Source organism: Takifugu rubripes, chromosome 12 (genome assembly GCF_901000725.2).
Source record: "Takifugu rubripes chromosome 12, fTakRub1.2, whole genome shotgun sequence".
NCBI classification, from domain to species: domain Eukaryota; kingdom Metazoa; phylum Chordata; class Actinopteri; order Tetraodontiformes; family Tetraodontidae; genus Takifugu; species Takifugu rubripes.
The window spans coordinates 1,329,691-1,357,036 of NC_042296.1; the positions used below are offsets into that span (position 1 = coordinate 1,329,691).

Below are 27,346 nucleotides of genomic sequence, written 5' to 3' on the forward strand. Positions count from 1 at the left end.
ATTTCTGATATATCAGACGGGGCCAGCACAGGCTCTCACCCTCTAATATGTTTAATGATGACTGACTTGATGTGGCATTCTTATATAAATAAATTGAACATCAACATTGCCGATAATTCCGTGGTCTTTTTTTGGAATCTATTGTGTTGGTGGAGCGACTCCAGATCCGTCACTTCGCGGAGGACATCGAGCCACGTCTGGGACGGGAATCCCAGCTTTGTGCGGGGTGACCACGCCCCGGCCGCGGCAGCGTGCGGCGCTTCAGGCTAGGCTAACGCCGATGCTACATCCGGGCGCTCTGCTCGGTTTACATTACAAACCCTGCGAAGATGGCGACTTCAGGGAGGAGTGCATTATTATCCTCCACCTATACCGGGTTGAAGAACACACTGGAGAACTCCAACCCAGAGGAGGAAGACGGGCAGGACTTATGGTGGGCGACCCGTTATTTGAGTTGTTCTGAACTGGGGGGTTTTTTTTGGGGGGGGAAGGACTGTTTGTGGGGTCTATTGTGCAGAGAGGATGGTTTGACAGCTAGTAGGCTAATGAGGCTAGGTAGCATCAGCACCATACTGGCTGGGTGCTCAGTGACACAGCAGCGCTTAGCCCTTCGCTGTCAGCGGGTGATAACCAACCCACCAGGCTCGGTTCGACCGTTTTTGTAATGCGGGTTTTCTGTCTACAGGTCCACCATCCTGAGCGAAGTGTCAACCCACTCCAGATCAAAGCTACCGTCCGGGAAAAATGTCCTGGTTATGGGTGGGTATCTGTCTGCAGCTTCCTTGCTAGCCAATGGGCATCGTTGTGTGGAATAGCCCGGCAGCTGTGATCATCCTAGCGGGCACTGTAACACTCGTTTAACGGCCTCTCATCAAATTGTTTTAATAAATCACAACGCAGGAACGGGCCCGTTTCAACCACTTGCAAGTCATTCTAGCGTCAGGGGATGCTAGTTGTAGCTAGGTGGAGATGATGCTGAGGGGACCAGACAGACCATCAGCCTGTGTCTTAGGAAGAGGCCACGGGGCTTTGTGCCTCCCTGACTGCGCTGCTGGCCCGCATTTAGGCTTCACGCATCCGCCCGTTATAATCGGCTGCCGGCTCGCCGTCCCAGCTAATCTGCGGGACTGTTCCTGATGTGAAGTGTGGCTGTCAGGCCATTTATCGGCTATCTTATCTGTGACAACATCAGCACGGCGCCGTGACTCCCCCTGTCGGCCACGTCGAGTATCACCTCAAATAACACCAGCTGAGATTGAACAAAAAGTGCACCTGCAGGGTTGTTGTTGGAGCATTGTGATCAAAATGTAGCCCACCACCCAGTCTTTTATTTATGGATCTATTGTTATTATTATTAACGCTGTTGCTGCTATTATTGCGTGTATGTGTGCTCAGGTGAGGTGGGGTCAGGAAAGACCACTTTGGTTGCTAAACTACAGGGTGTTGAGGAGTACATGAAAGGGCGCGGCCTGGAATACCTCTACTTCAGCGTCCATGACGACGACATTGATGGTAAAAAGAACTCCAGCTGTATCTTTGGTTAGGAGCGTGTGTTTGACAGTAAAACACGTGCGCGTCTGTGTGTTAGACCACACTAGGTGTAATGCCTGGGTGTTGGACGGAGACCTCTATCACAAAGGTCTTCAGGGTGTGGCCGTGCCAGTGGACTCCATCAGCAACACGTTGCTGCTGATAACGTTGGACATGTCCCGGCCGTGGAACGCGCTGGACTCGCTCCAGAAGTGGGCCGCAGTCGCTAGGGAACACATCGACAAACTCCGGGTTGCCCCGGAAACGCTGCGGGAGCTGGAGCACAATCGTGAGTCACGCCAACAGCAAAAAGAAATGAGCCTAATTTATTATTTTCCTTGATAATCATAGTTCCTAAGATGTTTAAACTTGTACTCCACGCCAGGGCTTGTGATTGATTAATACCTTTTTGTGTAAATGTGCAGTTGTTAAACAATTCCAGGAGTACGTAGAACCAGGCAGCGGTGAAGACGGCACCCCGCAGAGGCGGAGCGAGGATGAGGAGAGCATACTGCTGCCATTAGGCGACGGCACGCTCACACACAATCTGGGAATACCGGTGGTGGTGGTGTGCACCAAGGTAGACCCCAACACGCGTCCTCACTGCTTCTGCTGTTTACCAATCCCACGATCTAACGTAAACGGTTTCCGGCTCTTCCTCGACCCCCAGTGCGACGCCATCAGCACGTTGGAGAAGGAGCACGACTACAAGGACGAGCACCTCGACTTCATCCAGTCCCACGTCAGACATTTCTGCCTGCAGTGTATCCTTCAGCCGTGGCACCAGTGCGCGTTTAACAAGGTCAAAGCTAATGATCCGTGCACGGTGGGCTTTAGTGGCGCCTTCCATCGTTGCTCCTAATGCTCCTCTTGTTTTTATTGTTCCGTGCCAGTCAAAGTTCCTTTGAGAGCTGCTGGTCCGCTATGTTTTTTGCCGCTTTTTCCAGAGCTGCAGCCACTCAATAATGAAAGTATCCTTGACGGCCAGGTCAGACGGAGCGTCCCTCGTTTACACGTCGGTCAAGGAGATGAAAAACTTGGACATCCTGTACAAATACCTGGTTCACAGACTCTACGGCTTTCCGTTCCACTGCCCAGCGCAGGTGGTGGAGAGAGACGCCGTTTTCATGTAAGCTCCCGTTCACGCACGAGGGCTGGCGCGTCCGCCCGTGCCTGGTTCCCAACCCGTCCTCTTCTGTCTCAGTCCCTCAGGGTGGGACAACGAGAAGAAAATCGCCATCCTTCACGAGAACTTCCAGACGTTAAAATCAGACGACACCTTCGAGGACGTAATAGTCAAGCCGCCGGTCAGAAAGGTGCGTGTGCTGCCGGCGCCGTGAGCGGGAAGCTTAAATTGACGCAAAGTAAACGTGCCGTCTCCTGCTTGTCCGCAGATTGTGCACGAGAAGGAGATACAGGCCGAGGACGACCAAGTGTTTCTGGTAAAACTACAGGTCAGGGGGTCATCCTGTGGTTTCTGCCAGCTTTCTGCTCCCATTCAAATCTGTCTTGACGCTCTGGGTTTGTTAACTGACTGCTAATTGTGTGAGTGTCCTGGTTCCATTTGCAGTCGCTGCTCGCTAAACAGCCCGCCGTCACAGCAGGGAGGCCAGTGGTGAGTGCTTCCCCCCCCTTGCTTCATCTTAAAGGAGGAAAAGGAGCCGCCATTGAGCATCTACGCTTGTATTGTTCGCAGGACACCTCCAGCAGAGCCCCCACCGGTTCCCCCAGGACGAGTAATCGGTCGGCGGCGGCCAACGTAGCGAACGCCATGCCCCAGTCGGGTAAACGGTCGCATTTTTTTTTGCCACAGTCACGACTCTTGACCCCCTCTTTCAACCCAGCATCTCGGTTCTCTGCAGGTCAGACAAGCGAGGGCGTGCTGGCCAATTTCTTCAACAGTCTACTGACAAAGAAATCGGGGACGGGGGCGACGGGGACGCCCGGGGGCGGTAACAACACGCCGGGGACGGTGCGCAAGTCAGGTAAGAAATGTCAGCCGGATGAAGGGGGGCGTTTCCATTCCAACCATCGCCATTGTCACGCCTGTTTCTGTCTTCTCGTTCCTCGACGCTCAACGTCTGTGTTACCGTCTCGCCGCGTGTGTGTCTGTGCGCCGTAGTCAGAGGATGCTGGCCACGCTAAGGTGTGTGGGGGGCGGACCCCCCCCCCCCTGCTCATGCCTGCCAACGTCGTTGCCGAGCCTCTTTTATGTCCTTTGGCGTTAAAAGACATGAACGATGACCCTCCCCGAGGTTCATTTCCCCTCATTTTCGTTGCCCCGGACCTGTGGAAGCTCAGCAGCAGCGCAGCTGCACTCGTCCCGTGTCCTAGTTCCCAGTGGATTGGCGCTTTTCTGGCATGTTGCATCGCATTTTATAACTACGTCTGCCACAAAGTTGCACATGATTAGCAAAGGTTCAACAGTATGTGGAAACGGGTACAAAAGTGGCCGCTAGGTGCAGGAATCTTCCATAATAACGCCTCGTTTCTTGAGTGCCAGGCGGCCGCGGCGCCCTGTTGGAGCCGCCGCCGTGTCGTAGGTGCTGCAGTTGTGATTCCAGCTGTCAGAAACTGCCCAGACCCGTGTCCAGACCTGGAGGATGCCAGCTTTGCAGCTTCACAGTGTGAATTTTGCGCTTAATCATGTGCAATTTTTTTGATGTGCATTCTGCCTCGGCCGACTTTGTGGGGTTGAATCACGGCGTCTTTTGCTTTATTTCATCGTTCCTGGTCGGTTGCTGATGCTGATGTTGTGCTTTGGGTGAACCCACACAGCCTCCAAACTGGGCCTGGGGGACGTACAGGCAGAACTCGACCGCATATCCAGCCGAGAGACGGACTCTGACCTGCCCAACGCCAACGAGACGCCCGCCGCCGACGGCCAGGACACATGAAGGCACCGCCATCTGTCCTCCCCCCTCCCTCCTCCCCCGCCTCACTCATCCTCCATGTCCCCTGCCTCTCCGCTCTCCCGCTCCATCACCAAGATGCAGGGAGAAAGAGGGATGCGGGGGGGGGGGAGCAGGGGTCGACGCACGGCTTCGCTTCCCCGCCATCTCCGAACTCACACCCTGTTCCCCGACCCCTCTTTTCCACGCCCCCCCCCCCCCACTCCCTCGTCTCCATTTCTTCTCCACCCGGCTATTACGCCGAGGGGGGAACTACTTTTTTCACCGTTACATATAAGACTGTCTGTTATGTGAGAGTAGGTGGGGCACTACAGGGTGGGGGGGGTGAATGAAGTGAGTCTGAAATACTGAGGAAATACATTTTATCCATCCATTTTATGTGATGGTACCGTTAGCGTTTTCTTTTGTTTGTTTGTTTTTTACCGTAGGAGCTGCTGAAGGGCGCCTGAGGGAGAATCTGCACTTAGATTAGCAAAGATGTTTAGTGAGGGACGAGTCTCACTCGTCCAGGGGGAGGAGAACGAGATCAAAACCTTTGCAAACAGTTTTATTTTAACATAAAGGGACAGACGTACCAGTATTTGTGTGTGTGTGTGTGTGTGTGTGCGCGCGCGTGTGTGTGCGTGTGTGGGGGGGGGGATGAGACACGTCTTGGATGAAGGTTTTCCAGCTGTGTTTGCACCAGAAACCCTCCTAAAGATGCTTTTGCAACACTACAGACTGCAAATCGGATGTAACACAATATCTTCCAGACGCCGACGCTCCGGCCCTGCATGAAAGACACCGGCGGCCCAGTTCTGTCACCGGCCCAACTTCCTTTCTTACATTCTGCTCAGAACTGACAGTACACTGGAACGGGAGGGTGGTGTTAGCTAGTTAAGGGTGGGGGAGCTCGAACAGACCGTAGCACTAGAGATTTGGCTCTGTAGTGAGTGGGTGGGCAGGGGGGGTCAGAACCAGAAGGATCACACCAAGGATGTACAGTCATTGTCTCACGGATCGGTCCTGTTATTTCAGAACTCTGTGTTGGCGTTTGTATAATCAGATCCGTTAAGTAATCAAATAAAAAGGTGTATTTATTCGGATTCATCCACGTGGCTTCCCTTTGTTTCATTCACCCCCCCCTTCGAAAATGGTCAGATTTATGAAAATATGATTTAAAAAAAAAAGAAACACCTCTATTGGATGCCTTCTGCAGGTGGGTTTTTGGGAAATAAAGGAAATGTTAGCGGAGATCGTCAAATAGAATCAAAGCATGTGAGGAAAAGTTGTAAATAAGTTGGGCAAATCAAGCTGACCAAAAATTCGGCTCCGAAGACTGTTGTCACAGCGGCTCACATGTCCTCTCTAGAAAACAATGCAAATATTTTAAACCTGTTTTTGTCCCAGGGGATATTGTTCAAAATGCAGTTGTGGGATGTTTCCCTGCAAAAACCAACATGCACCCAGTTACCAGGATTTAAATGTATTTAAAATCTAGAAACTCGCGTAGATCAGACGTAAATGGAGCAGCTAATGTGTGAGTTCAGTTCATTTTCTTACAACCTTCATTTTAAAGATGAATGTGTGTCACTTTGAGGAGACAGTTGTCGGGGATTCCTGTTTAGTTGGGATGATTAAGGACCGCAGATCGGTGATGACATTTTAATCAATAACCAGCTCATCAGTAACATTCATGCTTCACATTCCATTCTAATGAATGGCGTCTGTGTCTCACTACTGCACAGTTATCACTGATGTTTCACCTGCGTGAATAAAACTCTTTAACGGATGTTGGGTGTATAAGTTATTCACTTAAATTGAGTACATTCTGGTTAAAATGGCGCCCTACTTTTTTCCGAGTGCGGCAGGATACACAGCTGTATTCTCTCCATCGCCATTTTGACGTTCGGTGGCACGGGCGGAAGAAACATCTCTGGCGGAAGAACAGCGGGTGTGGTTCGGACTTCTACGGGTGGTTCACCTAGCAGGCGGCCGTTTTCCTATTTTCAGACCAGTCAAAGGAGTAAATTCCCCCCACAGGAATCACGGAGGAGCCGCTGGACTGTGGTAACGATAATATGTTGCGTACATGTGTTGTGCTGTGTCCGCGCATCGCGTCAGCGTTTGCTTGGGAAAGGGGAAAATCATCTTCGGAGACGGCGGGGGCTCCGGTGGGGTTTTCAGATTTCGGCTGGCAGCACAGCAGGTTTTGTACGGCGGCGTTTGGATCTACTTTTCATATGTCCTGGTTGGCTAAGCTAATCAGCGAAGAATGTATCATTTGGAGGCTTGGCGAGGAAGGCGTGAATGAGGCGTATTAAGGTGAATTCATCCGTGCTGACCCGACTCAGTGAGGGATGATCCGGAGACGTCTTCATAAATAAGGCTGGGTTAGCGACATAACCAGCAATGTTTGTTTATGTTAGCTAGTTAGCTTTGTAGCGGAGGGGATGGCTATGCATGTTGGGCTAGCTTAGCGAGCTTCCAAGGTAAGCTAGTCAACCTGTTAGCTAGCAATGGTAGCTAGTTTACATGCGTTATGGGTTTGTATGGAGTATTCCATGTAACGTGTAATTTATGCTGCGATTGCTATGTCGTATGTGTTTTGCGGTTGCGATTCGGAGTTAAATCCATCATAAGAGGTCGTGGAAGTGATTGCGGGGTGGGGGGTAGTTTCTCGCTGGAAAACCTAGCTGTGAGGTCGGAACTTGGCCGTGGCGGGGGAAGGGGGGCAAATATGCCTTTGATGCTATTTGCTGCTGAATGGTGAATTGTGTTCACGCTGGCCTGGAAATACCCACGGCTCTGCCCCCTCGGTGGAGGTGGAGGTGGAGGCTTCGGTATTTCCCCCCCTTTCCACCTACCTGAGCCTAAACAAACGTGGGAGCTCACACATGAAGACCAGGGCAAAGAATCTCCCCATGTTGGCATTAGCTGGGGCTCTTTGTCGACCCCGATCACTGTTTTCTTGTGTGATTTTTGGATTCTTTTCCACAGAAACCAACTGCTGTACGGGCTGAGGGAACTATGGCCACCCAGTGTGAGTATTAGAAACACATGTTCCCGGGCCCGCGCATCAACGACATCTATGGAAATACCAACACAGTCACTTCTTTTAGAGTTTTTTAAATGCTCTGCATAAATACACACATTGATGTACATCTGGAAAAAACCTTGTTAGCTGAGCATTTGACAAAATAAACAGATTCTAATGAAACCCCCGAGCACCAGTGATACAAACCATGCTCACGCACTGCATCTTCTTGTAAACGACCATTTATCAGCTGATTTGATGGAGCTGGACATGGCAATGGGAGACAGCAAGGTCGCTGTGAGCCAGTGGCAGCAGCAGTCGTACCTGGATTCAGGCATCCAGTCTGGAGTCACCACCACGGCACCATCTCTGAGCGGCAAAGGCAACCCCGACGCCGAGGAGGACGACCCAGCTCTCTACGACTGGGAGTTCAACCAGCCGTTCACTCCTGAAACTACAGGTTTGTAAATACCACGACGTCCCGTTGCCCTCGAGCTGCTCCGGCACCATAGAACGGGGTTTGAGCATCGAGTGAAACATTTAAATCTTTACATTGGTTTCAGATATAGAGGGTTATGCCATGACTCGGGCCCAGCGGGTTCGCGCTGCCATGTTTCCCGAGACCTTGGAGGAGGGGATCCACATCCAACCCACCCAGATAGATGCTGCCCACCCGACAGCGGTGCAGCGCCTGGCTGAGCCCTCTCAGATGCTGAAGCATGCCGTGGTCAACCTCATTAACTATCAAGATGATGCTGAGTTGGCTACTCGTGCAATCCCCGAGCTCACCAAACTGCTCAACGATGAGGACCAAGTACGTGTGCAACCGAGTCTCTTGTCTTATTGTTGACTATTTACAAGATTCTGTGTATTTTTAACAATAGAAATCCTTTTTTCCTCCTAGGTTGTTGTGAATAAGGCAGCTGTGATGGTGCATCAATTATCAAAGAAGGAGGCATCGCGCCACGCCCTCATGCGCTCCCCACAAATGGTTTCAGCAGTTGTTCGTGCCATGCAGAACTCTGGCGACGTGGAGACGGCCCGCTGCTCTGCCGGGACCTTGCATAACCTTTCCCACCATCGTGAGGGGCTCCTGGCAATCTTCAAGTCTGGAGGCATCCCAGCCTTGGTCAAGATGCTGGGGTAAGAGCCCCCCCCCCCAATACCAGGCTGATTCCACTTGTGTTCAATGCTGAAATCCAAATATCACTTATTTTGCGTCACCTCGGAGCAACACGTGTTTTCTCTGTAGTACTGCGGGCTATACTGCCTATAGCACGCCATTGGCTGTTGGGGAACAGGCCACTGGCGTCGCTCCTCCCCCGTCTGCCCGCTCGGCTGGAGCGATAAACACCACGGTCATAAAGTGGTACGTTTAGCTAAATGGCATTGGTGAGAATAAATACATCGGCTCATTTCAAAGAGGTCTTCAAAATAACCAGAGAGCACGAACCCGCTCCACTTTGACACGGGCTGACATAACCACAGATAATCTTCCACTAGTTAATGATTAAAGGTGACAATTGTTCACTGGGACTGGAAAACAAAATGGGCCCATAGGAACCAGTGAGGAAGGAATATGTGTTCCAGTCGCTCTAAACGATCCCCATGTGTCTATTGCTAGCCAAGTTTATTCCAAATGTTTGTAGCTTCAGGAAGATTTCTCTAATATAAATATTCCCGACTTAATTCTTCCTGCCTTGGTTGCCATTCCTGACAGAACCTTGTTGTTTAACCAGTGGAATGAGCTGGAACAGATCCATAAGTGAGTTCTTGTGATCCGCTCAGCTGTGTTATGTTTCTCTAGTCACTATGCTCATCGCTGCTCTGAAAATGTGGATGCCCCCCCCCCTTCCCACGGATTATTCATGATTGTGATGTCCCATGCAGAGCCTCATGGTGGAAGCAGTCGCCCTTATTGGGATGCGTCTGTTGGAACCGTGGAACTCATCCTTCCCGTTTTGTTGTTTCAGCTCACCTGTGGACAGCGTGTTGTTCTACGCCATCACTACACTTCACAACCTGTTGCTGCATCAGGAGGGTGCAAAGATGGCTGTGCGTCTGGCCGGGGGGCTGCAGAAGATGGTGGCGCTGTTGTCCAACACCAACGTCAAGTTCCTGGCCATTACTACCGACTGTCTGCAGATCCTGGCCTACGGCAACCAGGAGAGCAAGGTAGCTAAACGGCACGTTGTCGTGGGTTCTGTTCTTGGATCACGACCTGGGTTGAAACGGTCTCTGTTGTAGCTGATCATTCTGGCCAGCGGAGGTCCTCAGGCTCTGGTCAACATCATGAGAACCTTCACATATGAGAAACTGCTGTGGACCACAAGCAGGGTGCTCAAGGTGCTCTCTGTTTGCTCAAGCAACAAGCCCGCCATCGTTGAGGCCGGTAAGTCCAAACATATGGTGCGGTGGTCAGAACAAACACTATAAATATTCCAGCTCTGGTTCTAGTCACTGCTGTCATTGGAGATCCTGGATCACGTGTGTCAAACCCGGTCCTCGGGGGCCACGATCCTGCCGGGTTTTCTGTCCTACCAGGCTGAAAATGCATTCATTGGGATAGAAAACCCGGCAGGATCGCGGCCTTTGAGGACTGAGTTTGACCTGCCTGTTGGATGGATTTGAAGATGGTTTCAAGATGAAAAGACGTGTTTGCTCTTTGAGATCTGTAATATTGAACTGCTGTATCGCTGCTGCGTCACTGCTTCAGTCCCACGATGGACACAGGCTTAGTTGCTGTTAGTCAGAAACATAAAACATTAGGTTAATGGGCTAGATATTTATTTATTTTGGATAAATATTGCAAGCATGTCTCTGTTCATCTTGAAAATCAAATGATCCATAACTACAGCTGTGATACTGGACTAGTTTGTATCTAGCGGAGGAATAAAAGAGCTTTTGTTGGGTGCTGTATGTCTGTGTAGGAGGCATGCAGGCTTTGGGTCTCCATCTGACCGACCCGAGCCAGCGTCTAGTCCAGAACTGCCTCTGGACTCTGAGGAATCTTTCAGATGCTGCCACAAAACAGGTAACGCAGCGATGAAGTCCCACAAAGGACGGAGTTGTTTAGATGCTCCGTCTCCATGGCGGCACCTTTTTATAGAGTCCCATGTGACATAATGACTTCAATGGATCTGGAATGCTTTCATCCATCTGCCTTTTCCAACCCAACCTGGGATCTCTCCAGGAGGGAATGGAGGGTCTTCTGGGGACTCTGGTCCAGCTGCTGGGCAGTGATGACATTAATGTTGTGACATGTGCTGCCGGCATCCTCTCCAACCTGACGTGTAACAACTACAGTAATAAACTCATGGTGTGTCAGGTACGTACCGTTGGGGAAACGCTTCTCTTCCTATTTGACCGTGAATGCCGAGGGTTTTCACTCGGTTGCATCTCCTCTGAAAACCAACGTCTTTGCCCTCTTTTTCACACCGATGCCCTCCCGGGTAGGTTGGAGGCATCGAAGCCCTGGTGCGAACGGTGCTCCGCGCCGGCGACAGGGAGGACATCACCGAGCCCGCCGTCTGCGCTCTGCGCCATCTGACGTCGCGCCACCAGGATGCCGAGATGGCCCAGAATGCTGTGCGTCTTCACTACGGCCTCCCTGTGGTGGTCAAACTGCTGCACCCTCCATCCCACTGGCCACTAATCAAGGTTACTGGAAATATCTTTATCCAAGTTTTAACTATTTACTCACCAATCATAGCAGATTACAGATGTTCCTCCTGTTCTGCTACCTTATCGGTATTGACTCTAAGCCCTTCCTTCTCTGTCTAGGCCACGGTGGGTCTCATCCGCAACCTGGCTCTTTGTCCGGCCAACCACAGCGCTCTGCGGGAGCAGGGCGCCATCCCCCGGCTGGTCCAACTGCTCGTCAGAGCTCACCAGGATACCCAAAGGCGCACCAGCATGGGAGGCAACCAGCAACAGTTTGTGGTGCGTAACCATGCCAACAACCCGTAAGAATGTAACGTTCAGATGTTTGGTGTGTTTGATTCCCCTCCCCCCCTTCCTTTTTCAGGAGGGTGTGCGTATGGAGGAGATAGTGGAGGGCTGCACAGGAGCTTTGCACATCCTGGCCCGGGATGTCCACAACAGAATTGTCATCAGAGGGCTTAATACCATTCCACTTTTTGTCCAGGTGAGACTCGGCTAAGGCGGTAAGACACGCCAGGGCTTTGCGTTCAAGTGTCACCGTTCCCTCCGCTCTCCCCTCTCCAGTTGCTGTATTCTCCAGTCGAAAATATCCAGCGCGTGGCCGCTGGCGTTCTGTGCGAGCTGGCTCAGGACAAGGAAGCCGCAGAGGCCATCGAAGCGGAAGGAGCCACCGCACCACTCACCGAACTACTGCATTCCCGTAACGAAGGCGTGGGTGAGTCCGAGGAGCGGAACCGTCCGGCTTCGCTGTAACCTTCTGCTTCACATCGCGCCGCTTCATTGTGTCCTCTAGCCACCTACGCCGCCGCCGTCCTCTTCCGCATGTCTGAGGACAAACCTCAGGACTACAAGAAACGCCTGTCAGTGGAGCTGACCAGCTCTTTGTTCAGGACGGAGCCTATGGCCTGGAATGAGGTACACACACATACACACACACACACACGGGCCAATAATTTGACATTCAGGATAACTTTTTCAGCTAGAAATCTTCTGCTAAGGTGGTTACATGGCAGCGGTACCGCCAACAGCCACACCTCCGCCATGGGACCGAGGCCACGCCTTTGACAAATATTGAATTTCTAAAATGATGTTGCTTGTTTTGATACGGTAACCATCGTGCAGCCTGACGGCCTTGCCTACGTGGGTCTTCGTCCGTCAAAGACGTCGAGTAGACGAGTGTTATGTTATTTATGGTCCATAGACTCAGATGTGTATTACGAGACTTATTTCTACTTCTTCTTTTCCAGACTGGAGAAATGGGCTTGGACATGGGGGCTCAGGGAGACCCCCTGGCCTACAGGCAGGATGGTGAGTGGCGTTGTATCACCTAGAATCAAACACGTTATCCTTATTGGATATTCTGCTGCTCTGGTCGTAAAAGCCTGAAACATTTGGCTGTCACCCCTCCCCCGATCAGACGGAGGCTACAGGGCCTACCCAGCAGCCTACGGGCAGGATTCCCTCCTAGACCCCATGATGGAAGGTGCGGACTACCATGCTGATGCTCTGCCAGACCTGGGCCACCACACTGATCCATTGCCAGACCTGGGCCACACCCAGGACCTGATGGACAGTAACCAGCTGGCCTGGTTTGACACCGACCTGTAGGATTGGTAAGAACCCCCCCCTCCCCATTTAAAACTTACAAGCTTCCAATAAAATGAACGTTTCGGTGTTGACGAGAGCAGACGTTGTGTGCGCTTTTTTTGCAGTTGTACTTTGATAGAACCTGCGTAGAAATTGGCCCGGATTGTTTGAATCAGCTTTATGATTGGCCTGTAGAGTTGTCAAAGGTGGGGAGGAGGAGGAGGCGTCTTGGAAAGTGCCTGACACCAGAAAACAAAGAAGAAGGTTGCCACAGGAAGGTTTAAGCAAGTGGAAGCAGGAGCAGAGCTTAAAGTACTACACATGGATCACACAATGGAGGTCTTGAGCAGGTTACCTGAACGGATGAGTGCACATGGGTTGATCTTAAGTTTGAAACACATGTTTTGGTTTTGCCTGTAATATCAGTTTTTATTTCTTATATTTTTTTTATTGATTTGTTTTTGTCTTACTCATTCTTTGTTATGGTACTGACCCACCTTGCCTTCGCACTAGTCGTCTTCATTTCCTCTTCATTGCTAATCATTTGTAATTTCCTTTCTTTTTTCTTTTTTTTTTTTTTTTTTACATATATTACACGTAGTGTTAAGTTATAGTGATATTATACAATGTTCCTTTTGGTTTATGGTCGAATGTGTAGAACACTAATAATCAGTTAAATTGTACTCTGACTTTAAGTGTAACATTGTGTAGTTTTTTTTATAATCTCAGAAATGGAGAATTATGCATTCTTAATATGTGCTTGTTGAAGCATAAAATATGTTGGTGTCACAAATGTTCTAAAGAGGGGTATGGGTGAAATTGAGGGAGGGTCGGGGGGGAAATCTAGAGACAAGTGTTTTATATACAGTATCACTGGTAGGTTAACAACTATTTTGTATGGCATCATTGGATGTGTGATAGAAAGGCTTCTATCATTGGTGGTCTGATAAAACCCAGTTTTATGTGCTATCAAGGGTAGCTAGGTTGACAAACCAGTTGTAGTCCTGCTGTGCTTATTTTGGAGACAAAGTTATGACACGGCTGAACAATAAAATGCCATTTTATTTCATTTTGACTCCAAACTGCGTCTTTTGTTTACCGTTTATCAGAGGAAAATTCGGCTCTAAATGTTTTCAGCCGACTTGGATTAGGACCAGGATTTTTAGTGTGTGAGGAAGAATCTGGAGATGGGATTAACTGAGTGCATCAACCCTGCTACCAAGATCTTAGCCCCCCCGCCCCTACCCTCATCACATCTTCGTGCCCTCCTGATGATGATGATGATGGAGCATCTGAAAGCAAGAAAAACAACAAATTTTACCTGTATTCTCAGTTGATGGGAGCCTGTTCACAGGAGAACGACCTCCCCGCTCTCTTAAATGGCTTATTTAAAGATGCAAATCCTGCTCAACTGATCTACAATTCCATTTGAATTTCTTTAGATCTACTTAAAATCCTAATAAAGAGTCTTTTTAAAGGTGCTGCATTTCCACCCTTCCAAAGTACCAGAGGGTCCTGGGCACCATCCTGTTGTTGGGATGGACGAGTGGATGTTTTTAAGTCCTTTATTGACATTAACATACAGTATAGTGCTTCTTTGAAGTGAGTCACATAACACATATTGGGGGCAAAAGCAGAGAGCATTATGGGTAAATGTACGAAGGGTGTATCTCATGTAGCTGCTGAGGAATCTGGCGAAATAAGGAGGGATCACCAGCGAGTCCTTGGTGTGTGCTGCCCCCTGCTGAGCAGACGGGGGCATGAGCAGATGGCCTGTGAAGGAGGAGAGGCTCTCCAGAGTCCCAGCTGAAGCTCCTGTGTGGACCAAAGCCAGGCTGCTGCTCCGCTCTGACCTGCGCTCCTGACAGAGGAGAAGATCTGGAGGTGCGAGCGGACGGGCCGTCTCTCTTCAGGAGGGATTCGATGGAGAACGGCCCACTGAACTTCACCTCACGTCGGTTCTGAACTCTGCGCGCTGCTGCTGCTGCTGCTTCGGGGGCTTTAAGGCTCCCCTGGCCCCCCAACGTCCTGCTCCTGTTCTCCGCTTCCACCTTGGAGGCCAGCTCAGGGAAGAGCTGCAGGATTCCTTTAAAGTGGCGCCGCGCCATCTTCGCTGTGATCTGGCTGGAGTCCAGTTTCCAGTATTTTCTTTTGCTGTCCAGTGAATCTGGAACCACTGGAATCTGAGAAAGACGGCAGATGTGAAGTTCCTCCATCAAGACACTCAAAGCACGTGAAATATGAAAGAGCCAGAGATCGAACGTCACCTTGACAAAACACTTGTTGGTGGACAAACAGACTCTGATGTTGTTCTCAAAAGATCTTCTGTTTTCAGACATGATTGGCATCAGATGGTCCATCAACTGGAAGGCAGCAGCTTTAAATTAGAGCCGGGCTCCTCACAGGGAAACTCACATGAAGAGAACTTGCCACCGTACCTGAGGAAAGGTCAGCATCTTCTCTGGAGCACACTGCAGCACCACGGCGATCTTAGCCAGGTAGGTGCTGCTCTTCCTGAAGAGACGCTGCTGGGAGCTGCCGACTGGAGCACACAGAGTCCCAAACGTCTCCATCCTGCTCTGGACCTTCAAGCTCGACACAGAACCCCAAGAGTCAACTCTCCCTCACACACACTCACACGGAGGAGTGTGTTCACCGGCAGGCCGAGTGCTGAGGTGAATGTGTTGTCCGTGGATAGAACTCCTGATGGGACAATAGGACATCAGAGGGTGGAGCTGCAGGTTGATGAGGAGCGATTGATGCCTCGATGAGCCGTTATTGATGGAGGCGGAGCTACAGATCACAGCAACAGTCCCTCTTCAAAAGTTCATCAACATGGCTTCAAAAGTCTCTCTAACGCCACCGTTTGGTCTAAGATGAAGGGGAAGCAAAGATCATTTGATCTATAAATCCCAACCTCGATCCATCACATTTAACAGGAATCAATTAAAGAATAACCCATTTAGTTTCAGCCTCAATTGTTTGTTGTAAGTCAATCAGAAGTCTAGAGCATTAGCAAAGACGCAGCATCAGACAGCAGACTGACAAACAACTAAGAGCAAACAGATCAACAGAAACCTGCACAGCTTTAGCCAGAGTTCTTTTGTTGAGTGTGAAGCTCTGAGGACACCCCCACCCTAGAATCCTCACACCACTCTCACCAGAAACAAACAGCACCATCTTATTGAGGAGCGAGCAGATCCAGAGTATGAATGAATGAATTACACTTGTTCATAAACAGTATAAATGTGCATAAAATGGAGATTTGAACTCAGCTCAGCTTTATCTTGCATTTAGCTTTAGGCTCTTTTGGGAGTTTTTGGGGTGAAATTCTTTTTCGTTCAGTTGTTGATTTTGTCAGTGAAGGACTTTTGGAGAAGAAGAAGAAATGATTTTTTAAAAAGAACCAAATCACATCTATCCCTTACCCACATTCCTCCTCTGCTGCTGTGGTCCATTTAAGCGCAGTTTAAAAGAGAGATTTCATCGTTAGTTCAAACTAAAGCTTTTTAGACCCACAATGATGGGGGACAATACTGAAAAATTCCTTTTCCTGGAAGTTTATGTGGCTTTAAACCAGAATATGCTCAAGATGTCATTGCTGTCATGTTCCTCTCTGTTACCTCATTTAAAAAAAACCTTTACTTTAAATATGATGTCATTAAAGATTTAGCAAATATAGATGGGTAATAGTTTGGGTTAAACAAAGCGCAACGCTTCAATGGGTTAAACGCTATTAGGAACAATCGCCTTGTTCCTTCAAATGGAAACCTGTCAAGTCAACTCCTGCCTGAGTTTGCATGAACTGTTCAGTCCAGCTGAGGTGTCGTTGCATCTGAAAGGGCATCAAAGATGCAAATGGCCTTTCTTCATTACTGCAGAGAAAAGGCAGCATGTTTGATTTGAGAGGAACGACGTGCAAATGGCTGGAATGTGACACGAGTGCTCATTGGAATTCCTGTGTTGTGTATTGAATAACAGCAGCAGCATTTATAACATAAGGGTAAACCTAAAACATCTGATGTAAATGAGAAGCTTTGGGCCGAAACACTCGTGCAGACGGTGGTGAGGAGCGCACAGCTGCAGGAGGTTGGTAATCAGGCCCACTTCTGCCTGCTCCTCCTGGGGTTTACACCTTTGGCTCTTGGAGAGCCCAGGGTTCCTCTAAAAATAACCTGACTGTGAGTTCATCGGGAAGATTGTCCAAATATCAGCCACTGAAATGTTGTCTAAAGCAGAGAAGAGCCTCTGGTGAGAGTGGTGTGAGGATTCTAGGGTGGGGGTGTCCTCAGAGCTTCACACTCAACAAAAGAACTCTGGCTAAAGCTGTGCAGGTTTCTGTTGATCTGTTTGCTCTTAGTTGTTTGTCAGTCTGCTGTCTGATGCTGCATCTTTGCTAATGCTCTAGACTTCTGATTGACTTACAACAAACAATTGAGGCTCAAACTAAATGGGTTATTCTTTAATTGATTCCTGTTAAATGTGATGGATCGAGGTTGGGATTTATAGATCAAATGATCTTTGCTTCCCCTTCATCTTAGACCAAACGGTGGCGTTAGAGAGACTTTTGAAGCCATGTTGATGAACTTTTGAAGAGGGACTGTTGCTGTGATCTGTAGCTCCGCCTCCATCAATAACGGCTCATCGAGGCATCAATCGCTCCTCATCAACCTGCAGCTCCACCCTCTGATGTCCTATTGTCCCATCAGGAGTTCTATCCACGGACAACACATTCACCTCAGCACTCGGCCTGCCGGTGAACACACTCCTCCGTGTGAGTGTGAGTGTGTGTGAGGGAGAGTTGACTCTTGGGGTTCTGTGTCGAGCTTGAAGGTCCAGAGCAGGATGGAGACGTTTGGGACTCTGTGTGCTCCAGTCGGCAGCTCCCAGCAGCGTCTCTTCAGGAAGAGCAGCACCTACCTGGCTAAGATCGCCGTGGTGCTGCAGTGTGCTCCAGAGAAGATGCTGACCTTTCCTCAGGTACGGTGGCAAGTTTTCTTCATGCGAGTTTCCCTGTGAGGAGCCGGGCTCTAATTTAAAGCTGCTGCCTTCCAGTTGATGGACCATCTGATGCCAATCATGTCTGAAAACAGAAGATCTTTTGAGAACAACATCAGAGTCTGTTTGTCCACCAACAAGTGTTTTGTCAAGGTGACATTCGATCTCTGGCTCTTTCATATTTCACGTGCTTTGAGTGTCTTGATGGAGGAACTTCACATCTGCCGTCTTTCTCAGATTCCAGTGGTTCCAGATTCACTGGACAGCAAAAGAAAATACTGGAAACTGGACTCCAGCCAGATCACAGCGAAGATGGCGCGGCGCCACTTTAAAGGAATCCTGCAGCTCTTCCCTGAGCTGGCCTCCAAGGTGGAAGCGGAGAACAGGAGCAGGACGTTGGGGGGCCAGGGGAGCCTTAAAGCCCCTGAAGCAGCAGCAGCAGCAGCACGCAGAGTTCAGAACCGACGTGAGGTGAAGTTCAGTGGGCCGTTCTCCATCGAATCCCTCCTGAAGAGAGACGGCCCGTCCGCTCGCACCTCCAGATCTTCTCCTCTGTCAGGAGCGCAGGTCAGAGCGGAGCAGCAGCCTCGCTTTGGTCCACACAGGAGCTTCAGATGGGACTCTGGAGAGCCTCTCCTCCTTCACAGGCCATCTGGTCATACCCCCGTCTGCTCAGCAGGGGGCAGCACACACCAAGGACTTACTGGTGATCAAGCCAAGAAGATACTCACAGGGGCCTCGTGGCCTGTTCCCAGCAGAACCAGTGCTGCTCCTCATTTCACCAGTGCCCACAGCAGCTACATTAGATACACCCTTCCAGCATTTACCCACGATGCTTTGCATTTTTGTTTGTGAGAGTTCATTTTCCTGCTACAGTCGCACTTCTCCGTGTTTGTTTTTGAATAGATGCACCTGAACCACACTCTTAGTGGGTTTCAGACGTTTTAATTGACATGCTTTAGAACACGATTTTTATTTAATTTTTTTAAAAAAAGGGGTGTTTCTTTTGTGTTCGGCATGAGCGCCGCCTGTCATTTTACACCACTGTGATGTAATATTGTGAAAACTTTGAACAATAAACGGCGGACTACATCTTTCAACCCTGCTCTTGTTTGCCCTCATGGTTCCTCCTAATCTCACCTATAAATGTGCTGGAGCAGAACGTGGACTTCAAACTCGGGTGGCGAAACGTGCAGGTTGACTGACCAGACAGACAAGGTTAAACTGAACAAATAGGTGAAATCTGTGCAACAAAATGGACTGGACCTGAGTAAGGAAAACCTGGGGAGGGGGGGGGGGACAGATGTGCAACAGATGCCAGGTATAGAGAGAACACCAACATTGCCATCTGTAACACACGTATGTTCAGGAGTTAACGTATAATCTGTCCATGGGCATCTTCAGATGTCCTCATATGAAGCTCTGGGCTGCTCTACCTTCACGTCTTGATGGAGCACTGGTAGTAATATGCAAGTTCATGTGAAATAAATGTGGAGATAATGGTTTAGAGCAGGGAGGCTTAATGCATTGACGGCATAAAGTGTTGTCAGAATTTAGCATTGTCAGGGTAATTTCCTATTGACATCAGGAATTCATGCAGATAACATCAGATCGTGTGAGACAAACTGGGTGGGTGGGGCAGAGGGGGGGGTTGACACGGAGGCAGAGGTGCTGGGTGAGCTCAGCATTTGGCGATCCAGGCCCACGACATACTTCCACCATGCGGGATTACGGAGGGACGACCTAGATTGAAAGGCGGCCCTCTTGACCTCCGTGGTTTCTCTCTCTCCCCCTCTGCTGACTTCCCAACAGAGATTACAGTCAGCAGGTTTGGCAGCCAGCATGGCCGAGCATGTGACCAGGGGGTGGGGGTGCATTTTTCTGCTTTTCTTATTATGCTCCGCCGTGTTTTGCACAGTGTGGTTATTCTCCGGAGCTGCTTCTTCAGGCCACAATGGAACTGAAACTCCCTTCGGGCATTTCTCAGTGCAGGCGCAGATGCAGTTCCAAGATCTTTAAATCCGAAGCTCGTCTGCCTGCCTGTGTTTGTTTTTAAGGATTAACTTCAGTTGCTGGTTTACTGGCTGAGTAAACTGGTTTAAACTTTAATCCCCCACACATAGACACACTTTGCCTTGTGCACAAGATCCCCATCACATTTGCTTTCTGTTGTTGCTCTGTGAGCTTTATTTCCATATGTGTGCCGTTTCTCACCTTTTACTAATCTCTGCCCCGGTTCAGTAACTTGAGGTCACTCGCAGAGTCATGTTTAAATGCTGTTTCTGCCACTGTTCCAAGCAATTGAGCTCCTGAAGTCCCTCCTGACTGACTCTGACCTCTCCCACTGTATCCGTATTTTGTCTGTGTGTGTGTGTGTGTGCACGTCTACACGTTTCAACTTAATCCCAGACAGTTGTTAGCAGCTTGTTTACAGTGGAATAGCGCGGGAGTTTGTTGTTGCACAAAGGACAAAAGTACTAATATTAGCTCATCCATTTCCTCCCCGTTGAGAGTTACATCTTTGGAGTGGCTGAAAATAAGTTAATGGAAAAGCCCCAAGCTTTGCCAAGTACTATTACAAATGACTGACCCATGTGACTTAAACTAACACAAAATTCCACGAATATGTGTGAAGTAATGGTTATCAGTGCTGAGCATCTATGAAAGCAATATTTTAATCCGGGCTATTAAATATTCATCAATTTTACGTTGCAGAAAAACAACCGAGAGATGATAAATACACACAGTGCTTACTGAGGTGAATATGGAACGTGTTTTCTTTTCCCTAAAAATGCAGAGGAATAGTACTTCCTGACATCCAGGTCTTCGGTTTAAGGAACATTCAGTATCGTTAAGTCCTTAACAAGTGTCACTGACCTAACCCTTTCTAAGGAGATCAACCCCGAGCTGACGACCATCCACCATCAGAGATGTTCTCTGCTCAGTCACGTCTCACTCGTCCTCCTCGTCGTCGTCGCTCCCGCCACCGCGCAGCTCCACCCACAACGTGTCACTTAAATCCCCCACGTCACACAAGCATTGACAGTGTACAAGTATGTTCAGTTTTTTTCGACCCTGTTTATCTTCTTTTAAGCTTTGTTGTCTTTAGGTTGGTTTACGCATTGCCACACAACCGGAGCATCTTCTTTTCGGCACTTATCTGCACCTAGCAATTATATCGCAAACGTTGCGTCCGTCGGGACTGGAAACGTGTGTTTAACGGCGACTGCAACATGTTTCCCGTCTCACCCACGCTGCACCGTCGTTGTAGCTGGCTTCAACTCGTAGCACAGTAGTAGTAAAGTATGAAGAAAAACAGACATATATGCAGTAAACATTTTAAAATGCTATTTAAAACCAATGACCAGTGACGCTTTGACCTATGAGTCCTATTTCAGGAGTGCCTTTGATTTACAACAGCAATATTATGGGATTATCACCTGCCTTTAAGGTGAGATAGGATTGTTTTTCATTACCTTGGGCTCAATAATGGATGATTAACAATGGTGCCATTTAGGTCAGGAATCATTGTGCTGTCCACCTTTTGCCCAAACATGCAGTCAATTATTAAAAGCAGGGTAACGAGCATGACTCCAAGAGCCATGTTAATCACCGTGTGTGTTTTGACAACATGGATTTTCCATCCACAGTTGTTCATGGTCCAGAGGTTTATTGCTGATATATTTGGATCCATTTAAAGGTAAAAAAAAAAAAACCAGAGCAAAAGTGGGCGGTTATAAGTGATTTTATCTTCAGTTTGCATCTAATTTGTCCATTCCAGGCTGCTATATGGCATCAAGTAGCATTATTATATTTTATTGGGGCTGATAAATTAAAGGAAAAATCCAGATTGATCCAATTGCATTGTTAATTAGATTTTTTTTAAATTAAAAGTTCCACTTAATGGCAAGCATTTGATTAAGAACGACCACTCTATGCAATGGGATGTTTGAAAGGCTGAGTACAAACAAAATGTTTTGATATCTGGGTATAATATCTCTTTTATAGTGCATGAGTTAAGTGTACATATTACCTTCTGTCATGAGTCTTTTGGTCCAGAAAAAGGAAACACAATTAATAATGAATGGGAATCAACAATGGAATGTATCCACAATAAACCTGTGTTTCACTATCTTAATCATTTCACAGCCTTTATTTATATGAATATCCTCCTGATTTAGTGATGAAGGGATTCCTGGTGTTGGTTGGATAGAAGTTTTCTTCACTTATATAATATACCAAAAATGAAACAAACTCACCCCTCCTGGATAGAAGAAATAAGCCCACTCAAATATGAACACACACACCCACACACACACACACACACACACACACACACACACATCCTTGCATTTCAAATTCTGTGGGTATTTTCCTAGACATATTGCTTAGTTCCCTGCCTGAACTATCCCTTCTAACCCCCACCCCCAGCCCAATTTTAACCTAAATTCTAAATTCAGCTTTAAATGTCTTATTCCTCAAACTGTCCTTTTTTTAAGGTGGAAGTAGTGGCTGCCTGTTGAAGCATACACAGAGTCAATGCCCTCCCCCACTGGGCAAGTCAGACCACAACCTGGAGCAAATACATTCCCAGTACAACCCCCCTGTTCCCCAGAGAGTGAACTACCTGAGCAACTTCTTCACCCCTCCACTCCACCCCTTCAGTCAGCTCCCCTCCCCCATCCCAGTGCCTCTCCACCCAGGCAGCGCAACAGGAATCCACCAGCTCCAGCCACCCCCCACCCTGTCGCCTCTCCCTCAACATTGTCTCGCACCAACCCCTGCCCAGCCCCCCCTTCTCTTCTCACAGTTGACCAGGTGAGGGGACAACTTTGGTCCGGATGGTCAAAAATGGCAGGATTTCTTTATGTTTCTGCCTTTTGCCGCCACGAAAACGGTGCCCCAAACGCCTGAATACACAACCTTTGGAAACTGTGCTCAACACTGCAAAAAATTGAAGACGTTATTGATTTTATCTCCGTGTAAACACTGTTTCAGTGGAAACAGAACTCACACAACTTTCAGATAAAGGTAACAACAACAGAAGCTATGGTGGACTACTGGGTGTTATCGCTCCTCGCACAAAATGTGGATTTGCTGCATCAATACTCTGACCAGCATAGAGGCATTTGGTATATTCACTAAACGTCAGGTTGAACATGGCACATCAGTGGCCTGGCCTCCTTGCTACAGCATTTTCCGTTGTCATCGCAATCCGTGTGAATGTGCATTGGTTTCAAACCATCTCTGTGTGAACACAGAGCGGTTTTAGAAATGCAAAGGGAATCCCTTTCCATTTACGGTGAGAGCACTGTTGTGTAAATGTGACCTGAAGAAGCTCCAGCACTGGAAGGCAGCAGGACCAGACAGGGTGTGTCACCAGCTACACAAAACCTGAGCTGCTGCACTAGGGGAGCAGCTTCAACGGGTTTTCAACCTGAGCCAGTTCAAAAGAAGAACCTGTCCAGAGAACTGAATGGCATCCAGCCTGTGGCACTCACACCTGGTGAAAATCTTTGAGCAGCTCTTCGTCAGCCTCCTCAGGCCTCAGGTAGAGCACGATGAGAACACTTTACAGTTTGCTGATGATACCATCCTCTACCTCCCACAACAAGCCCATTTGTGTCTGGATAACACATCAGAATGCAAGTAGACTCCTGCCTGATGGCTTGGAGTTCCAGTGACCTCATGGACAATCCGTCAGAGCGAAGGACATCACCTCAAAGACTAAGGTACTTAGTTTCAGGAGACAATCCCAGTCCCGGAACTCTTCTGTTGGTAGCAGACAAGGTGGATTTCCTGTGGACCTCTAAATATCTTGGCCTGTGGCTGGACAACAGCTGAACTGGTCAAGCAACATCAAGTAGGTCTACAATGCTCAGAGCAAGATGTTCTTCCTGAGAAGGCTGTGGTCCTTCAACATCTGCAGGAAGCTCCTGTCGACGCTTCATCAGTCTATGGTCACCAGTGTTCTTTCCGGTGCTGTGGTGTGCTAGGGTGGAAGCACATCTAAGGCAGACCTCCAGTTTTTAAAAGCTGATCAGGTGGGCTGGCTTGCTGGTCGGGCGAACTCTTTTGTCCCTAGTTCCATCAAAACATGCATGTCTACTGCAGAAGTTCCTGGTAAATGCTGGGGCAGGAACTTTACAGGAACCAATCCTCTCACTTGGCCCTCTTGATGGTTATGTCTCCAATGTGGGGTAGTTTCACTGGCAGCACAATCGTGCAGCAATTTAGACCCTAACATATAATTTCCTACAGGTTCTTGAAGGGTGCAGTTACGGAGCCACACTACCTTTGTTGTTAAGCTGTATCTGTGTACATATCAATGTGTTCATAAATATCAAGTAAAAAGCACAGGTTGTGCTGTGATACTTATTATATATATATACTTTGTATAAATACAAAGCAAGAAGGCCAAAGCAAGGTGCTTTTCTTGCTTTTGTGTTCGTGTACATGGTGGAACGAGAGGAGAAGCAGGGTTCCTCTTCTTCTGGGTTCATCAACACAACAATCTCTATGTTTAACCGGCATCGAGGGAGCCTCAAGACCGACTCGGCAGGATCTGAAACCCTACCCTGGAACAGGGTCTCAGGTAGGCTCTGTAAAAGTTCTTTTAAATAATCTTTTGGGGGAGATTCTTGTAGGGGAAACATGCACCAATGGCCCCGGCCCCGTAAAATCACTCCACCGTTACCCAAATGGAAGCAAGCTAAAACTGTTAAACTCCTCTTTTGGGGAGGAGGAGGGTGAACAGAGCATCAGAAGAACGATGGGACTGAAGGACCGTCTGACCTACAGACCAGCTGGACTCTTCATGACTACAGTAAACAATAACCATGTGCAAAAACACATCCATCTATCTATCTATCTATCTATCTATCTATCTATCTATCTATCTATCTATCTATCTATCTATCTATCTATCTATCTATCTATCTATCTATCTATCTATCTATCTATCTATCTATCTATCTATCTATCATTGTGAGGACAAGCTAAATGGTCCCACTTTGCTAGTAGAATGAATATTTTGGTACTTAGTATGCAGCAACAAAAGCACACACACATGCACACACACACACGAACACACACACACGCGCACACACACATGCATGCACACACACATGCATGCACATACTAGCAGGGAACAAAGGGAATACAACTGTCCTTTGACAAAGCTAATTAACAACAGAAATCCTGCTTTTCTCTCTTTTAAAAACATTCCAGCAGGCAGATTCCTTCTGACACCCCGGCGATCCGAACACTCCAATTACTTGATACAAACCGTCTTGTTCATGGAGATCTTGGGGGATCATGGAGAAGCAGCAGTGCAACAGCTGGGGCTGCTTTCAAGCTTTCTCCACTCTTGCACGTTCTCCAGCAGGTTGTTTGTTTTCAACACCTGAGCTCCCATTCCAGCAGTTTTTTTGCTCTATTTTCCTGCCGGGTTCGGTCCTGACCCTTTAGTCTCCCCCCACCAGCTGACATCCTGTCATCATGATCTCACACATTTTCCTCAGGAATCAAAACAGTTCCACCTTTATCTGCGCAAGCCGTCCTTCCGCTGCTGGAATGTGTGTCACCCCTCCCACAAGCGCATGCAGAAAAATAATACTGGAATTTGCACATAAATAACACTAAAGATAAGCAAGCATGCATTCTCCTGACAACCATGGGACGACCATGCGTATAAAACAGTGAAAGTACAGGCTGTCTGCAGCTCTAGGAGGGAAAGTTAGCTTACAACTCAATTTATCTAACTACCTGACTCACAAAGTTCCCTCTCGGATCCTACGTGGGGCCTCGGGTGGCATAAAGAAGCAACAATGCGTATCCTATTATCTCTCAACTGTCTGTAAAGATTTGCGTTTGTTAACTTAGATGCTGTGAATACATAAATGGACACACAAGTCTTGTGACTTTGTGAAACAGAGGTTTGTGTACGCCTTGTCAGCCTTTAATAATTACACACACTCGGGTTGCCATGAGAGCGTGTCAGCTGTCAGCCAGCGTTGTGTGACTCTGAAATTGTGCCACTAATAACGATAACTTTTAACATAACACGAACTGAGAACCATTCTGATTAGCACGACTGAAAATGATTCCTAGATTACTCGATCCGCTTCGATGGCGGCGGGGGACTCAAAGTTGGTTTAACCTTTGTCTCCAAGAGCGTTAGACAAACAGAGCAAGTTGTTAAGTTTTTTACTGTTTAATGGGGACTGTAATATATAAGCCTGCATGGTCACTCAGTAACTACCTTATCACCCTTAAGAGAAAAGAGGACATTCTTATCGGAGTTAGTGACTTTACTGAATATAGGTCAGGCTGGCGAGGTCTTCACAGCGACACCAAAGAGGAGCTTGAGCTATCAGTGGTGCTAAAAGCACTTTACAACAAAATAAAAATCGTGAATTGCAAGTCTCACATTGTTAAATGTCTGGAGTTTTTTTTACCCATTCAGATCAGATCTCTATCAGCCAAGTTGTACATTTATTGCCAACATAACATTGCTATCTATCATTGACAAGGTCAAAATGAAATTTCATTTTAAGTTTGGGAATAACTCAGAGATCATTTGGGAAAAAAAACAGCCAATTTATTTGGGGACAAAATGTTCTAATCTCAAACAGTTTACAATAATTTCAGGATCATTTGTCATGTTGAGATTATTATGGACTGCAAATAAAACTGTTGTTTCTCATTTCTACAATCAAACAATACAATACATGAAATGTAACCTAGGTAGCTGTTTTGGATTCAAGCTAATTAGCTGATTTTTCTACTGTTTAAAGTGTAACTAAAGGTTATAGGTATTATCTCCAACACACACACACCTCACTTTAATATTCCTGGCCGAATTGGGCCACACAAACGCAGCGATTAACAATCTTTGACGAGGGTACAAGTCCTGTTGTTTGTTTTTCCGACATCTTGTTAAGTTTTATGACTGAAGTTGAAATATCGTCGTTTGTGGCGGCTCTCTCATTGCACTGCAAAGCCTTTTGAGGCATGCCTCTGAGCGTTAGTCAAGAATTTACGTCACATTCCTGACTTTTCAGGACGTGACTCTACACACGTTGACTCATGAGCCACTTTTGTTACACATGCATTGCATCACTGTGAAATCCGCCTACATAGGAGGAGGCGTAAGGTGTGTTCTCAGAGGAGAACAGACATTCATAATTAAACTGGAAATGTATTTCCCCTCACATGAGTGCTGTCGATGGGACAAGACTTGAACGTTGGAGTCACAGTCTGTCATCTATCATCTGTCCCGAGTGTGGTGAATTTAGGTATCAAACACACTTTACCTCGATGACCTCTGTTAACATGCAGCTGGAGATGTTTTCATCTAATTCCACTACTGTTGGGATAAGACTAGCAGGGCCAGAACATCTTACGCTGTCAAACCTGCTTTATTGAACGCAGTGATAACAACAAAGACATTGCTATCTTAAATGCACAAACAAGAACCACCGCAAGCTTATTCAACCTCGATTGCTTACAGTTGAGCTTCAGTTGTTTGTGACTGCCTCTGGCCAAACACCTCTAAATGTTCGGTCCTCTTGTATCTTTCGTATCCCCTCCTGCTCTGATTGACTTAAACGACTCGTATCAAATGTGTGTTTGTTCA

At 47.9% G+C, this 27,346-nt stretch overlaps 4 protein-coding genes across 9 annotated transcripts; 3 read left to right on the forward strand and 1 right to left on the reverse strand.

The window, feature by feature from the left end:
- Positions 1–203: 203 nt before the first annotated feature.
- dync1li1 (dynein, cytoplasmic 1, light intermediate chain 1) lies at positions 204–6,213 on the forward strand. 2 transcript variants are annotated; one of them, XM_011608873.2, is made up of 13 exons: positions 209–433; positions 686–759; positions 1,396–1,512; positions 1,589–1,819; positions 1,956–2,110; positions 2,201–2,294; positions 2,524–2,659; positions 2,735–2,846; positions 2,925–2,984; positions 3,101–3,145; positions 3,227–3,314; positions 3,393–3,515; positions 4,309–6,213. In XM_011608873.2, exons 1-13 carry the CDS (start codon positions 330–332, stop codon positions 4,425–4,427), a joined length of 1,458 nt encoding a protein of 485 aa, XP_011607175.1. In that variant the 5' UTR covers positions 209–329; the 3' UTR covers positions 4,428–6,213. The 2 variants fall into 2 exon arrangements, with proteins under 2 accessions (XP_011607174.1, XP_011607175.1); XM_011608872.2 differs by having other exon boundaries at positions 204–433; positions 3,227–3,515.
- Positions 6,214–6,333: 120 nt separating this feature from the next.
- Positions 6,334–13,777, forward strand: LOC101069214 (catenin beta-1-like). 5 transcript variants are annotated; one of them, XM_011608875.2, is made up of 17 exons: positions 6,334–6,491; positions 7,422–7,464; positions 7,709–7,918; positions 8,022–8,272; positions 8,363–8,601; positions 9,432–9,633; positions 9,706–9,850; positions 10,389–10,492; positions 10,652–10,786; positions 10,915–11,118; positions 11,242–11,400; positions 11,486–11,605; positions 11,686–11,836; positions 11,915–12,036; positions 12,369–12,429; positions 12,539–12,734; positions 12,834–13,777. In XM_011608875.2, the coding sequence occupies exons 2-16, from the start codon at positions 7,452–7,454 to the stop codon at positions 12,727–12,729; spliced, it is 2,307 nt and encodes a 768-aa protein (XP_011607177.1). In that variant the 5' UTR covers positions 6,334–6,491; positions 7,422–7,451; the 3' UTR covers positions 12,730–12,734; positions 12,834–13,777. The 5 variants fall into 5 exon arrangements, with proteins under 5 accessions (XP_011607177.1, XP_011607178.1, XP_011607176.1 ...); XM_011608876.2 differs by having other exon boundaries at positions 6,336–6,504; XM_011608874.2 differs by lacking the exon at positions 6,334–6,491 and adding an exon at positions 6,614–6,746 and having other exon boundaries at positions 12,810–13,777.
- Positions 13,778–14,351: 574 nt separating this feature from the next.
- Positions 14,352–15,867, reverse strand: LOC101061193 (forkhead box protein C1-B-like). The gene is made up of 4 exons (XM_029845482.1): positions 15,365–15,867; positions 15,147–15,300; positions 14,976–15,071; positions 14,352–14,891 (listed from the first exon to the last, which is right to left on the reverse strand). The coding sequence occupies exons 2-4, from the start codon at positions 15,279–15,281 to the stop codon at positions 14,352–14,354; spliced, it is 771 nt and encodes a 256-aa protein (XP_029701342.1). The 5' UTR covers positions 15,282–15,300; positions 15,365–15,867.
- A 1,093-nt stretch (positions 15,868–16,960) lies between these two features.
- LOC115251861 (forkhead box protein C1-B-like) lies at positions 16,961–18,806 on the forward strand. The gene is made up of 5 exons (XM_029845602.1): positions 16,961–17,042; positions 17,418–17,464; positions 17,535–17,688; positions 17,764–17,859; positions 17,944–18,806. The coding sequence occupies exons 3-5, from the start codon at positions 17,554–17,556 to the stop codon at positions 18,559–18,561; spliced, it is 849 nt and encodes a 282-aa protein (XP_029701462.1). The 5' UTR covers positions 16,961–17,042; positions 17,418–17,464; positions 17,535–17,553; the 3' UTR covers positions 18,562–18,806.
- The last annotated feature ends 8,540 nt before the right edge of the window (positions 18,807–27,346 follow it).